The sequence below is a fragment of the Myotis daubentonii genome, chromosome 3 (assembly GCF_963259705.1).
Source record: "Myotis daubentonii chromosome 3, mMyoDau2.1, whole genome shotgun sequence".
NCBI lineage: Eukaryota > Metazoa > Chordata > Mammalia > Chiroptera > Vespertilionidae > Myotis > Myotis daubentonii.
Window position 1 is genome coordinate 9,791,590 of NC_081842.1, and position 14,939 is coordinate 9,806,528.

General features: G+C 62.4%; 1 protein-coding gene across 2 annotated transcripts in view; it reads left to right on the forward strand.

The window, feature by feature from the left end:
• COL6A2 (collagen type VI alpha 2 chain) overlaps positions 1–12,968 on the forward strand; it is a 30,367-nt gene extending 17,399 nt beyond the window's left edge. The window contains exons 13-28 of one of the 2 annotated variants that reach the window (XM_059686725.1): positions 366–428; positions 634–723; positions 1,366–1,428; positions 1,914–1,976; positions 2,193–2,255; positions 2,598–2,660; positions 2,926–2,976; positions 3,284–3,319; positions 3,694–3,756; positions 4,668–4,730; positions 4,899–4,934; positions 5,206–5,251; positions 5,480–5,632; positions 5,801–6,253; positions 6,427–6,465; positions 11,879–12,968. In XM_059686725.1, coding sequence (XP_059542708.1) covers positions 366–428; positions 634–723; positions 1,366–1,428; positions 1,914–1,976; positions 2,193–2,255; positions 2,598–2,660; positions 2,926–2,976; positions 3,284–3,319; positions 3,694–3,756; positions 4,668–4,730; positions 4,899–4,934; positions 5,206–5,251; positions 5,480–5,632; positions 5,801–6,253; positions 6,427–6,465; positions 11,879–12,477 — 1,944 coding nt within the window. In that variant the 3' untranslated portion in view covers positions 12,478–12,968. Of the gene's footprint in view, positions 1–365; positions 429–633; positions 724–1,365; positions 1,429–1,913; positions 1,977–2,192; positions 2,256–2,597; positions 2,661–2,925; positions 2,977–3,283; positions 3,320–3,693; positions 3,757–4,667; positions 4,731–4,898; positions 4,935–5,205; positions 5,252–5,479; positions 5,633–5,800; positions 6,254–6,426; positions 6,466–9,203; positions 10,665–11,878 lie in introns of those variants that run through there. The other variant, XM_059686726.1, reaches the window with a different exon arrangement.
• Positions 12,969–14,939: the final 1,971 nt, after the last annotated feature.

Sequence of the window (14,939 nt, forward strand, 5' to 3'; positions counted from 1 at the left end):
CTGAATGGCCGTAGCAGCAAGCCCACCCTCCTCCCAGGCCTCCAGGGGGCTCCTGTGGAAGGCTCTCAGATGCCTGTGGGGTTCTACCTCTTAGGCCACCTGAGGCACCACTGTGCTGCCTGCAGCCACTCCCCTGGCTGCCCAGGACCCTGGAGGACCAGGAAGGCAGCCTGTCCCCGAGAAGTCAGCACGCACAGACAAGGCCCATGTCTGATTAATTCACCTGGAGCTTCATGGGGGCCCTGCCCCCCAAGAGTGTGCTCCGCCTACATAGGAGGGGAGGCACGAACCCCCAGCACCCCCAGAGCCCTGCCCCATGGCCAGCATCCAAAGGACGTGACGCTGATTTCTCCAAATCCCTCCAGGGTGACGCTGGCCGCCCAGGACGCAGAGGGCCCCCAGGAGAGAATGGGGCCAAGGGAAGCAAGGCAAGTGCCCCTGAGGGTCCCTGCTGTCCTGCCCCCGCCACACCCCAGCAGTGCCCACTGGACCCACCGAAGTGGGAAGCAGTCGGGACAGCCCATGCCCTGAGCAGGCCACCAGCCTCTCTGTCCCACTGCCAGACCAAGGGAGGCCGAGCCTGCTGAAGTGGCCCGGGCCGTCCTGCCTGGCTGAGCTGTTACCTCTCCGCAGGGCTATCAAGGCAACAACGGAGCCCCAGGAAGTTCCGGCGTGAAAGGAGCCAAAGGCGGGCCCGGGCCCCGGGGACCCAAAGGCGAGGCTGTGAGTTCACATCCCTCAGGCCCTTCAGGCCCAGGGTCCAGAGCACGCCTCCTCCAGCCGCTTGCCCAGCCCTCCTGGCTGTGCCCTGCTGGGTCCCCAGTGCCTCCATGACCCCATCGCCGCAGAGGAAGGGTTCAGCCACCCCCCTGCCAGACTCTCAGTGCCCATGAGGTGGCTAATGTCCCCACCTTGCCCTCCTGGCAGGCCACCTCTGAGGGCTCAACATAAACCCGGGCACACGCTCCATGGGTCCCCTACAGCATCCTCACCCCGCCGGCCAACCTGGAGTGTCCTGCCTTTGGGCAGAAGGGCCCAGCCCCAGGGCTGATCCTCCAGGGGATGTGTCCTGAGGCCTGGCCTGGCCCGGCCGGAAGGGGCTGAGTGACTACACCCATAGCCGGTCCAAGCCAGGTCCCAGTCAGTCCACTGGAACTCACCCTGGACAGACAGCTGACCGGGAGCCCCCCCTCATTTCCTAAATCCTCGGCTGGGACCAAACCCCCCTGGCAGAGAATGAGGATCTGGGCTGAAGCCCTCTTGAGGGGCCTCCAGACCCCAAAGCCAGAGTCCTCATGGGTAGAGTGTGGGTCCTCCTGTGGCCCCCACCATCAGGGCCCCCACCCACACACCCACTCTCTGCAGGGGCGCAGGGGAGACCCGGGCACCAAGGGCAGCCCAGGCGGAGAGGGCCCCAAAGGCGAGAAGGTGAGTGTTCGTGTCGGGGAAACGGGGTGCCGTAGCCACATCTGCCTCTGCACCGGGTTCTCACGGTGGTGCTGGTGGTTCCCGGTGACAAGGGAGAACAGAAGGGACCCGGGGCCTCTGTCGGTGGGACACCCTCTGCAGGGTCTGGGGAAGCAGGCGGCAGCCAGGGCGCCCCCACCTGCACGGCCCGCTGGGGAAGCCGGGGCGCACACAGCCGTGCAGGCTGCGGGCTGCTCCTGGGGCTGGTGCAGGAGGTCCTGTCTCCGTGATAAATCCTAGTTTCCCGTGAGGTATGGAGAAGGGCTCGGAAGAGGGGCCCCCTCCGCTGGGAACGCGTGGGGACCCCCGCCCTGAGGGGCTGAGCGGGCAGGGCCGCTATCTCAGCCTCACCCACCACAACCTGGGGTCCTCTCCAGGCCGTTCAGTGGCCCCTCCTCCACCTCCTGCCACACACGCCACAAATAACTGGGTCTCTCTTCTCACAGGGGGATCCTGGCCCTGAGGGACCCCGGGGCCTGGCTGGGGAGGTTGGCGGCAAAGGAGCCAAGGTAAGTGGGTGGCAGGCGGCACCCAGCACCCTGGCTGGAGGGGGATGAGCCTGGGACCCCCTGTCCTTCCCTCCCTGCAGACCCTGCCAGGTCTGTGGTCAGGGCTGAGGACTGAGGCCATGCCCAGGACCTCCTGGGGGGCAGCGGCCCCCCCTCCCCACCCTTCACCGTCTACAGTGCTGATGACAGGATCTCTGAGGCACCCTTTCTTTCCAGGGAGACCGCGGCCTGCCTGGACCCAGAGGCCCCCCTGGGGCTCTGGGGGAGCCTGGGAAGCAGGTCAGTGCCAGGACACTGGGGAGGGGCCTGTGGTTCTTGGACTCAGGTCCCCGTCTGTCCTTCAGCCTCAGCGTCTCACTCCCCTGCTCTGCAGTCCTCTTGTCCTGAGCAGGACACTATCCCCTCATCCTGGCCCTGCTCTGAGGGGTCTAGCTTTGCCAGGTCAGGGTGGTGAGCCAGAGGCAGGGGTGGGTCCTGGGAGCCCCAAGGGGGCATATGGAAGAGGAGGGACCAGGCAGTGACCCTGAGGGCAGCAGGGCAGCAGGACAGGGTTACCTAGTGGTCAGAGCTGGACACAGTCAGTCTGCTTGTCCCAACTCCCCACTTTCTCTCTGACCTCAGGGATCTCGGGGAGACCCGGGTGATGCTGGTCCCCGCGGAGACTCCGGACAGCCTGGCCCAAAGGTACACCCCCTCCTGCCTGGATGGGGAAGAGGTGGGGGGAGGGTTAGGCTGTTCTCAGCTCTAGCCTGGAGTGTGCCTGCCAGCCAGCCCTGGATGTGGGAGGACGGCAGGGGGCCAGTCAGCCCTCCTGTCCTCACCGGGGGGTAGCACACCCTCCCCAAGGCCCCCTCCGGTCAGACCAGCCGCCCAGACCCTGGGCCTTGGTCCATGCTGACTATTCACATTTCCCTCTGACCTTCCCTGACCGGCCTCCCCCTTCCTCCAGGGGGACCCCGGCAGACCTGGATTCAGCTACCCAGGACCCCGAGGAGCGCCTGTGAGTCCTGGGGTGGGCATTGCCGGGAGGGCCCTGAAGATTCCCTCTAGTTCCCTGGAGGGCCTCCCCACAGGGGACAGGGTGCGAGGGGCTCGGGAGTCACACGTTGAGTGCAGACTCAGATCCCCAGAAATTGTCTGGGACACAGCCCAGGCAGCATTCGCCCACAGATTGTGACAACTGAGACCACCGTGAGGGAAGGGAGGAGGCAGCAGAAAACCTCCAGGTCCCCAGCTATGCCCCAGGGGTCAGTACACCAGCTCTTGGGGGTCTGTGCTGAGTAACCACCACTTGTGCTTTCTTCCAGGGAGAAAGAGGCGAGCCAGGCCCACCTGGCCCCGAGGTACGGAGGGCCCCTCTGCACCTGCCTTGGGTGGTCGGTGCCCTGCTCTGGTGGGTGGTTGGTGCCCTGCTCCGGTGGCTGGAGCGCCGCGCCCTCACCCGGGGCTTGGCACCAGCAGCTGCCCCATGCTGAGTGCTGAGTGTGGTCGCCAGCTGGCTGAGTACTAGACTCTCTCAAACCAAAACCCGTGCTCGCCTGAAACGCCCTGTGCTGCTGCCACCTCACTGACCCCAAGAGCCAGGCCTGGGGTTTCCTGGACAAAACACGTCTGTGTCCCCGGAAGACCCACTGGAGGTCTTGGGAGACTGGGAGGGGGCAAACAGAGCTCTCCCACGATGTCCCTCCACCGGGCTAACCTGTGTCCTGTGTCCCAGGGGGGCAGAGGCGACTTCGGAGTGAAAGGAGCACCTGGGCGGAAAGGAGAAAAGGGCGAGCCTGTAAGTGTCCTCCTCATCCCTCATCCCTCATCCCTCCTCCTTTCTCAGCCCTCCTCTCTCCTCATCCCTCCTCCTCCCTCCTGCTCCCTCCTTCTCCATCCTCTCCTCCCTCCTCCTTTCTCAGCCCTCCTCTCTCCTCATCCCTCCTTCTCCCTCCTGCTCCCTCCTTCTCCATCCTCCTCCTCCCTCCTCCTTTCTCAGCCCTCCTCTCTTCTCATCCCTCCTTCTCCCTCCTGCTCCCTCCTTCTCCATCCTCCTCCACCCTCCTCCTTTCTCAGCCCTCCTCCTTCTCTCTCCTCATCCCTCCTCCTCCCTCCTCCTTTCTCAGCCCTCCTCCTCCTCCTCTCTCCCTGCCTCCCTCCTCTCTCCTCCTACTTCCTCCTCTCTCCTCCTCCCTCCTCCTTTCTCAGCCCTCCTCTCTCCTCATCCCTCCTTCTCCCTCCTGCTCCCTCCTTCTCCATCCACTCCTCCCTCCTCCTTTCTCAGCCCTCCTCTCTCCTCATCCCTCCTTCTCCCTCCTGCTCCCTCCTTCTCCATCCTCCTCCTCCCTCCTCCTTTCTCAGCCCTCCTCTCTTCTCATCCCTCCTTCTCCCTCCTGCTCCCTCCTTCTCCATCCTCCTCCTCCCTCCTCCTTTCTCAGCCCTCCTCTCTTCTCATCCCTCCTTCTCCCTCCTGCTCCCTCCTTCTCCATCCTCCTCCACCCTCCTCCTTTCTCAGCCCTCCTCCTTCTCTCTCCTCATCCCTCCTCCTCCCTCCTCCTTTCTCAGCCCTCCTCCTCCTCCTCTCTCCCTGCCTCCCTCCTCTCTCCTCCTACTTCCTCCTCTCTCCTCCTCCCTCCTCGTCTCTCCTCCTCCTAAACCAAGGGAGGTGTATAGGTGTTTGCTGAGCCGACCTGCTTTTTTCCTTCTCAGGCAGATCCTGGTCCCCCTGGTGAGCCGGGCCCTCGGGGGCCGAGAGGATCCCCAGGACCCGAGGTAGGTCAGTTCCCCGTCCATAGGGCCCTCAGGCCATCGCCTCTGGGCCAGTCAGGCCAACACACACCCTGAACCACAGGGCTCTGCCTGTGGTGGAAGCTCAGGGCCAGGTGCAGGGACCCTGCTCAGACTCAGTGGTCACCTCTCACTGTCGTCCTTCTCCTCCAGGGAGAGCCTGGACCCCCCGGAGACCCCGGCCTCACGGTAGGTACCAGTTGGGGATGGAATCAGTGTCCTCCCTCCTAAAACCGAAGAGCAAGGACAGTGTCAGAGGGCGAGTCAGAAGGCAAGATCAGCAGGGGTGTTAGCGTGAAGTCAGCAGGGCAAGGTCAGCAGGGTGAGGTCAGAGGGCAAGGTCAGCGGGGAGGTCAGCAGGAGGTCAGCAGGGTGAGGTCAGAGGCGAGGGGAGCAGGGCTACAGACCCCTGGCCCCTCTCGGGTTGCCATCCTGGCTGGACTGACCCACTGTGTTGCAGGAGTGCGACGTCATGACCTACGTGCGGGAGACGTGCGGGTGCTGTGGTGAGTCTCAGCCCCCACACGGGGGTGCTGCTGGGCTGCCCGGCTCTCACCCAGCAGTCAGGGTCATCATCCAAGGGTTGGGGTCACGCCCGGAGGTCGGGGTCATTAGAGTCCCACCTTCCCCCTGGTGGTGATCATTTCCCACGGTGCACCGGGCTGTGCGCCCTGTGGGGGGGTGTCCTGGGCGGGGCCGGTGCCCGCGGCCATCGCCCCTCTGCCGACCCACAGACTGTGAGAAGCGGTGTGGCGCCCTGGACGTGGTGTTCGTCATCGACAGCTCTGAGAGCATCGGCTACACCAACTTCACGCTGGAGAAGAACTTCGTCATCAACGTGGTCAACAGGCTGGGGGCCATCGCCAAGGACCCCAAGTCCGAGACAGGTCAGCTGCACCCCAGGGGCGGGGGCAGGAGACCCTGGGCAGGACACCCTGACATCCAGTCCTGGGAGGGATGTTAGCTTGGCCAAGGGTCCCACGGCCCCCACTTGAGGGTGGCGAGCGCGTGGGGTGACGCAGACAGCCTCTCACGCCCGCACCTGGCCGCCGCAGGGACCAGAGTGGGCGTCGTGCAGTACAGCCACGAGGGCACCTTCGAGGCCATCCAGCTGGACGACGAGCGCATCAACTCGCTGTCCAGCTTCAAGGAGGCCGTCAAGAACCTCGAGTGGATCGCGGGCGGCACCTGGACGCCCTCCGCCCTCAAGTTCGCCTACAACAAGCTGATCAAGGAAAGCCGGCGCAAGAAGACCCGCGTGTTCGCCGTGGTCATCACGGACGGCCGACACGACCCCCGGGACGACGACCTCAACCTGCGGGCGCTGTGCAACCACGATGTCACAGTGACGGCCATTGGCATCGGGGACATGTTCCATGAGAAACACGAGAGCGAGAACCTCAACTCCATTGCGTGCGACAAGCCACAGCAGGTGCGCAACATGACGCTGTTCTCCGACCTGGTGGCCGAGAAGTTCATCGACGACATGGAGGACGTCCTGTGCCCGGGTGAGCGGCGCTGGGCCTCCCGCCTCCCCGGCCTGCCCAGCCCTTGTCCCTGCAGGAGGGAAGGGGACCCTGGGAGGGCAGGGGCTGGGTGTCTGTGGGCCACCGAGGGAGCCCAGCCCGCCCTGGACAGTGGAGCCTGACCAGGACCCCTGGCCTCCTTTCCTCTCTCCTAGACCCCCAGATCGTGTGCCCGGACCTTCCCTGCCAAACAGGTAACACGGGGAGCCACCGAGCACCCCTCAGACTAGCAGTGACAGGGGCCCAGAGGACCTTGCAAGGAATGCACTGTGGGCCCCCCCCCTTAGTGAGGCCCGTGGGTTTCTCAGCCCCTGGGCCTCAGCATGTCTGAGAAGGGGCTGGGGGGCCCCGGGTTTGGTGTCTCCAGTGCCACTGCTGTCCCACCCACTTGGCTCATGTGGGGAGGGGTGCTGAGGGCCTGGCCCTGCACTGGGTGCCCAGGGGAGAGACAGACCCCCAGGGTCATGCCCCCGGCCGCCAAAGGTGAAAGCCCTGGATCCAGTAAAGAAAATGGTTAATTTAAAACCTTCTGGGAGGTGAACACAGAGGCTAATGGCTCCCTGAGGCCCCTGGGGACTCAACCATCTTCCCTCTGGGAAGGACTCCAGCCTGTGTTTAGGGGACCCGCCCAACTGGTGCATTGTGTGCGTGGCTGGCCCTGGAGGCACAGAGAGGCTGTCCCCAAGGGGTCCTCTCAAAACAGCGTTGTCACTCCTCCGGGCATCATGCTGCCACCTCTGCCCCAGGGTGGCAGGAGCTGAGCCCCCGTTGGCAATCCGTGCGTCCTGCCGGCCTGGGTCTTGGAGCCATTGCTGGCCCCTCCCGTTGGGATATGGGCACCTGCCCGTCCCCTCCCAGGAGCGTTGAGGTGGGACTGGAGCTGGCTCTGGAAGGCGGAGCCGCGTAGAGGGGCGGGGCCGTGTTGGCAGGTTGGCAGAGGGCACCCACATCTGCGTGAACACTGGGCTTGTGCGCAGGCTCCTGGCCCGGGAGCCAGGGCCCACCAGGCAGGTTCGAAGGTGCTGAGGTGCCTGGGGGAAGGAACATATTGAGTGGGGGCCAGGGCTCCCACTTATTCTGACAGAGAACTTTCAAGGAAATGCTCATGGAAGTCACACGTGTGACCCAGCTGTGGAGTCATCCAGAGACTGCCCTATGGGAACGGCTGTGTGTGGTGGCCAGAACCACCCGAAACCCTGCTGGGGTGCGTCCATAGTAAATGTGACCCCTCTAGGCTAGAAACCAGACCCCAGACCCCGGTGCCCAGGCCAGGCAGTGGCCCGGCATCCTCGCCCGGCCTGGACCTGTGTTCCATGCCAGCGGAGGCTCTTTACAGCTGCTCCCGACCGCTGAGGAAGGTCCCTCACTCCGCGCGGCTCAGTCCTCCCGGGAGTGAATGGCTTTGTCAGACGACTTGTCTGGTCTGTAGGTACGATCGGGGCTGCTGCTTCAGCCTGTTGCTGTGACAGATGCAGCCACTGATGTTCGAATGCTGAACCAGCCCTGCAGACCAGGGGCAAACCCCACTTAGTCACGGAGTATCGGGATTTTTATGTTGTTGGATTTGATTTGCTGATATTTTGTGGATTTTTTTTGTTATCTCTGTTCATGAGAGATCTTGGGCTGCAGTTCCCTTTCTTGTGATGTCCTTGTCTGGTGTCAGCGTTAAACGCTGGCCCCCAGGATGGTGATCTCCCTTCCCCTCGAGGACCTGACAGAGAAAAGGAAGGGGCCCTGGAAGACCCCTCCCCACCCTCTTTCAACTACCCACCTAGTACTAAACTCAAACTCACCCTCCTCTAAAGCGACTAGAAATTTCCAAGTAAAATAGACATTGTGACCAGAGAAAAGAAAGCAGACATAACTATAGAATGTGCTGTGGCACAAGGCGGTGGGGGGGAGGGGGGGCGCCTGCCGGCGGCTGGGCACTGTCCTCGGCATTTGGGGGCTGCAGACAGGCATTGGGGTGAGGCTGCCACCTCTGGCATGGCCCTGACCTTCAGGCCAAGCGGCCCCGTCCACCCAGAGGCCATGTGATTGTGTCAGGGCCACAAGACTCAAAGAGAAGCAAAGCCGGGCTCCGGGTAAAGGCGACAAAGACAGATCTCATTCTGAGGTCGCTAAGAGTTCCACTTACCCCAATCAGAGGCAGGGGACTGGCTAACGGCCGCTGCACAGAGGCCTGGGGGTGGGGAGGGGGTCCCTGTGACCGGGCCCCCTGGGTGGGCTGACTGGCACATACGCAGGAGAGAAACGGACTTCTCAACCCTTTAGGACCGGCAGCAGTGGTGCACGTTGTAGTAAGATGCCCACGGAAGGGAGGCCCTGCCCTCCCGGGGGTGGGAGACAGAGCAAGAGCGTCCCTGAGGGTTTGCTGCGCCCAGGTCCTCGAGGGGACAGTTCTGGGAGGGGAGCTTTATGTCCCCAAGGGCAGAGGTTTTGTAACTGCAAGCTCTCTAAGTACTGTGCTGAGAGGGTCCTGTCACCAGGTTCGGGCTGCAACAGACTGAGTTCTCATGGCAGCGTGGAGCGTTTTAAGGAGCTGGGTCATCCCAGGGACGGCCTTGGACAGTCAGCAGCCATACTGGCATCTGCTCAAGTCTCAGTGCAGCTGTGGGGCCGAGGGTCTTGTGGTTCTTAAGGCCTTGGGGACCAGAGGCCTTCTCTCCCGTCTCCTCGGCATGTGCCCGCTGCTGGCCCAAAGCCCTTTCAGCTCTGGCGCTTCGGCGTCCCGGTCTCCTGCTGCTGGCCCAAAGCCCTTTCAGCTCTGGCGCTTCGGCGTCCCGGTCTCCTGGTCCCACCCCGGCTGAGCCTCAGCCTCCTTCCTGGCTTTGATGCCAACTCATCTCCGAGGAGAGAAGCCCGAGGAGGGCGGCTGGAGGCCCGCTCACGCTGACCGAGTCCCTTAAAGCCTTCTCTGGATGCCCCGCAGATGGACCGCGGCCTGGCGATGCGCCCCCGGTCACCTTCCTCCGCACGGAAGAGGGCCCGGACGCCTCCTTCCCCACGACCATCCCCCAGATCCAACAGTTGCTAAACGCCACGGAGCTCACGCAGGACCCGGCCGCCTACTCCAGGCTGGTGGCCGTGCTGGTCTACACCGCTGAGCGGGCCAAGTTCGCCACAGGAGGCGAGCGGCAGGACTGGATGGAGCTGTTCATTGACACCTTTAAGCTGGTGCACAGGGACATTGTGGGCGACCCTGAGACCGTGCTGGCGCTCTGCTGAAGCCGCAGGGCTGCCGGTGCTCCAGAGGCCGGGGCTGCCGAGCTGGGCCACATTCGCTCCCCGGGCTGCCCGGGCCGCCCGCCGTGCTGGGGCTGTGACAACAGGAATCTCTCAGGCTGGAAGTCTGGCACCAAAATCAAGGTGTCAGCAGGGCCTCGCTCCCCCCGGGGGCCCAGGGAGGGCCCTCCCTGCTTCCAGCTCCCAGCTCCCAGCTCCCAGCTCCCAGTTCCCAGCTCCCAGCTCCCAGCTGCCTGCATGGTCACATGGCCTCGCTCTGTAGCCTAAGCTCCCCCTGCTCCCTAAAGGACACGGGTGGCATTTAGGGCCAACCAGAGAGCCCTGGACAGTCTCTCGTCTTAAGGTCTGTACATTAGGCCCATCTGCAAAGCCCCATTTTGCCACATAAGGTCATATTCGCAGGCTTCGAGACTAGGATGTAGGCATCTTTGGGGGACAGTATTCAGCTGATGACCCCCATCTAGCTGAGCTGTCTCACACATTTAGGAGACATAAGAGTCACCCATTAGGGCAAACCGGCCAGAGCAGCTGGCCAACAGTTAGGGGAGGACCACAGACACCACCTGCTCGTCCTCCTCCTGCCCAGGCCCTCGGGGAGGTCAGGGGCGCCCTCTAAGGACGGCCGAAGCATGTTCAGGCCCGCGTGTGCCTGCTCCCCAGAAGCCGGATTAATAGACAAGCCCTCATCTGTGGGCTCTGTCACTGCTCCTGCCTGTGCCCCCACCCGGTTCCCAGCGGCAGGGTCTCACCTCCCTGCTGCACAGGCTCCCTGCCGTGGGTCAGGGGTCAGCAGAGGGAAAGAAGGGGAACAGCAGAGCTCCCCTAAACACCCCCAACACTCCTGGTTCAGCTTCCGGCCTCTGTGTCCAGGCACCTCTTGTTGAGGAAAACTTCCCGAAAACCAGAGCGCTCCCCACATCTGCCTGCTTGTAGGACTTGAAGTCAGGGCACCCAGAGAGCTGGGTGTGTTTAGAGAAAAAGCTGCTATTCGTTTGCACTGCCACCAACATAAGCTACGTCATTAATAAGCTCCTTAAAAAAGCATCCTGTCTGCTGGCGCCTGCACCTCGTAGTGGCACACCCCGGGGAGGGGGCGTCCCCAGATGCTGTGAGCGCACCCTCAATGTTCTATAAAAGCTGAGAAACAGATCGTGAGCGCCTTGCTGTGGCTGAGTGAGGTGCTGGAGACCTGCTGCTGGCTGGGGCTGGTCCCCAGTGGTCACCTGCCTGCGCAGGTGGGCCCCGGCCGCTCCAGAGCCAGGCCCTGGGCTGAGGCCTCGGGCATTGATGCTGTGGGTCAGGACCTCCTTCCTGATGGGATCCCTGAGCCGCCAGCCCCAGGGGTGGGCAAACCTGGGCTGTGAGAGCGTCCTGGCTGGCCCACGTCCAGGAGGGGTGCCGTGGGGCTGAGGTCTCCCGTAAGGCCTTGAGGCAGGAGCCGGGCTGCGTGTCTGTGGCAGGTGGCCCCACGTGTGTGGGGAGTGGGTTTCAGGCTGTGTGTGGTGCCTGTGACCCCCAGAGGCCTGGCCTCAGTCCTGGCTGTAGCCTTGCCCCTGTGTCGTCCGGCATGTCCAGGGCTGCTCACTGCCCAGAAGGGGACAAGGGTCTCCTCAGGTAACAGTGAGTCACCTAGGCTACCGCAGGGTCTGGCCATGCCTGTGCCCACTGCCCACCAAGGCCTTGTCCAGTCACATAGGCGCATTCTCTTTCCAATGCTCTGAGGGCCAGGAGAGATGTGGCCTGGGCAGTGCCAGGCAGCTCTGGGACGGGGGGGGGGGGGACTGAGGGGGTCGCTGTAGGTGAGTCTCCGGGGCCAGGGTCTTCACGAGGTCTTTTTACATAATTACAGACATGATGACAGCCTCCTGACCCTCTCTCCCACCCCCACTGCCCCGTGCCCCGTGGACTGAGGCCCTTCTGGGGTATCCAGTTCTTGTGCCCAGTGAAGGGGCTTTGCTGACCCTCCTGCCAAGAGGCCCTGGAGGAGCACTTGGCAGAGATGGTGCTTGTAGGTGGAAAGGGCTTTCCGTCCTCAGGTTTCGAGACATTTCCTTGTGGGGGCACAACCAAGAAAGATAGTGAGGGTCTGAGGAGACACTGTGGGGCTCTGCACCCCCACCCAGGGGCTGTGTGGGGGCTCCAACAACAGGTGACCCTGGGTACAGCCCCCCAAGCTCCAGCTGTCCGTGTTGCTCCAGTGGGCGGGCGCGTGAAGGGAGGCGGTGCCGGGTGTGGCAGAGTAGGCTCGACCCGAGAGGGGATATGGCCTGGGTGGGTGGTGGCACCGAGGCGCTTGGCCAGGGTGGGGCCAGGGAGGGCCTCGCCTGGGTCGCCCCTGCCCACCACCCGTTTCCCCCCCAGAGCTGTACGTGGCCCAGTGCACCCAGAGGCCCGTGGACATCGTCTTCCTGCTGGACGGCTCCGAGCGGCTAGGTGAGCAGAACTTCCACAAGGCCCGGCGCTTCGTGGAGGAGGTGTCCCGGCGGCTGACCCTGGCACGCAGGGACGACGACCCACTCAATGCACGCGTGGCAATGCTGCAGTTCGGGGGCCCTCGCGAGCAGCAGGTGGCCTTCCCACTGACCTCCAACCTGACGGTCATCCACGAGGCGCTGGAGGGCGCACGCTACCTCAACTCCTTCTCGCACGTGAGCTCGGGCATCGTGCACGCCATCAACCAGGTGGTGCTCGGCACGCGGGCCGGGGCGCGCCGCCACGCCGAGCTGTCCTTCGTGTTCCTCACGGACGGCGTCACGGGCAACGACAGCCTGGACGAGGCCGTGCACTCCATGCGCAAGCAGAACGTGGTGCCCACCGTGGTGGCCGTGGGCGACGACGTGGACATGGACGTGCTCTCCAAGATCAGCCTGGGCGACACGGCTGCCGTCTTCCGTGAGAAGAACTATGACAGCCTGGCCCAGCCCGGCTTCTTCGACAGGTTCATCCGCTGGATCTGCTAGCGCCCCACCCGCCCCGGCGCGCACCCCCAGCCCTGCAGGCTCTGTCCTCCTGTCCGTGGTGCTACTCAGATCCCGCCAAGAGAGGTGCAGAGCGCTGCCGACTCGACCTCTCCAGTGTGGGTATAAAGTCAGGAGTGGAATTCTCCTCCCCACCCTGCTCTCCCCAGGGTCCTGCAGCCCTGCTGCCCTCCACCCCTTCTCTCTATCCCGTGACACCCTACTCTCTACACCCTTCCTGGTCCCCAGAGGCTTCCGGGACGTGCTTCAGACCCTCATCAACAGGCCCATTTCCCCTCAGCCCAGCGTCATCCCTGGACTCTCATCCACCTTCCAGGGCCCCCAAAGGCTCTCTGCCAGCCCCCCTGGCCCAGCTCCCAGGTCTCTGCCTCACCTCTGAGGGTCAAGCCCCCATCAGAGAGCTATGACAGCAGGCCCTCCATGTCCCTGTATGCACACACCTCAGTCCAATAAAGGCTTTGAACCACCTCCTACTCCCCAGCCTCCATGTGTCTGTGCCCACTGGGACCCCCCAGAGGCCAACTGGACTCTCAGACCATTCACATGCCCACCAGCATTTATCATCCCAACCCCATTCCCACCCACCCACACACACTTGCTCTGTGCATGGAGATGATGGCTGGCCTGGCCTCCTCTCATAAGAACAGGTGCTGCCTCCAGCACTGACTGTCCACACCATCCCCAAGTGCATAGACTGGATGGTCTTGTCAACCTTAAAGTTATCATTTTACCAGCACAAGTGGGTCTATTTGGGAATAGCAGTTCAGGACATGCAAACTTTGGCAAACCCATAGGCAAGTCTGGAGAACAAAAGAGGGGAGCATCAACACTAATAAAAGAGGAAAATGGTAATTGGCGTACGACGATACCCTTTTCATTGGCTAATCAGGGCTATATGCAAATTAACTGCCAACTAAGATTGGCAGTTAACTGCCAACTAAGATTGGCAGTTAACTGCCAACAAGATGGTGGTTAATTTGCATATGTAGGCACAATGCAGGGAGGGGAAAGGGAAAGCAGGAAGAAGCCCCCTGCCACTGACAGTGATCGGAAACCCAGGGGGGAGCTAAGAACTGGGGGACAGGGCAAAGGCGGCCCTGGGGCTGCCTTTGCCCTGCCCCGCAGCCATGATCGGAGAATCAGGCACCTTTTCCACCCTGGCCAGTGATAGCAGGAAGTAGGGGTGGAGCCAGTGATGGGAGTTGGGCACGGTCGAAGCTGGCAGTCCCAGGAGCTAGGGGCCCCTTGCTTGGGCCTAAAGCGGAGCCCACGATAGCGGGGCCGCTGCAGCTGTGGGTCCCCGCTGCCCAGGCCAGACGCCTAGGCCAGAGGCATCAGGCCTGGGCTGGGGGCAGAACCAGTGATGGTGGGAAATGAGGGTCCCCTGCCCAGGCCTGACGCCTCTGTCAGAGGCGTCAGGCCTGGGCAAGGGGCGGATCCTGCAATTGGAGGGTGATGGGGGTCAACGCCTGAGGGTTCCCAGTATGTGAGAGGGGGCAGGCTGGGCTGAGGGACACTCCCCCACACACACACACCCAGTGCACGAATTTCGTGCACCGGGCCCCTAGTTACTTTATAGAGAAAAAGGAGGAATTGGGAGGGGCAATTAGGAGTGGAAGTCCATTGGAGGAGAGTGAGCATTCAGGTGGCTTCTCATTGGTCAGGCTGTTGCTGGGCGAGGAGAAAATCTTCCTCTTTCCTGGACAGTAAAATGGTCTTTTTGTTGGGGAGTACACGGTAGCTTTCTTCCTGCTGGAGCCTGCAGATGGCAGAGAGAGCTCCACCTTCAGGGCTTCCCCACATCCATTTTAATGAGGTTTCCTTCCTTCACTTTCACGGCCTCAACCACACCTGTCTCGCCAGCTTTGGGCTGAAAACAATGTTACTTGGTCAATGAAGCCGCCCTCTCTCTTCAAACCAGGGCCAAAGTGCTTTAAAATGTCTGTTGGTTTGCAGGAGGCTATTTGGTGTATAGCTAGATAGATAGCTTTTTTCCTGGCAACCTCGGTGACTTCTTGTTGGACTCCCAGGTCTTTGAAGCTCACCCTTTGGGAAGTGCCCTATTAAACCATTGGCTCACACAGGCCGATGCTCTGCTCTTGCCATTCAGTTTCCTGGGGCTGCCCTAACCCAGTGCCACGGGCTGTGGCTTAAACCACGGAGACCGACTGTTTCAGCCTGGAGGCCCCAGCGAAGGCTCTGGGAAGGATTTGCTCCAGGCTTCCTCCAGCTCCTGCTAGTTCCAGGATTTCTCAGTGTCACTCCAGCTTCACGTGCTGTTCTCTCCGTGCATGTCTGTGCCCGTAATTCCCCTTTTCATAAGGACTTTCTGGGTTAGGGCCCATCCCACTCCAGTACAACCTCATCTCAACCTAATTACATCTGCAAAAACTCTATTTGCAAATACGGTCAAATTCTGAGGTATTGGGGGCTAGAAATTCAAC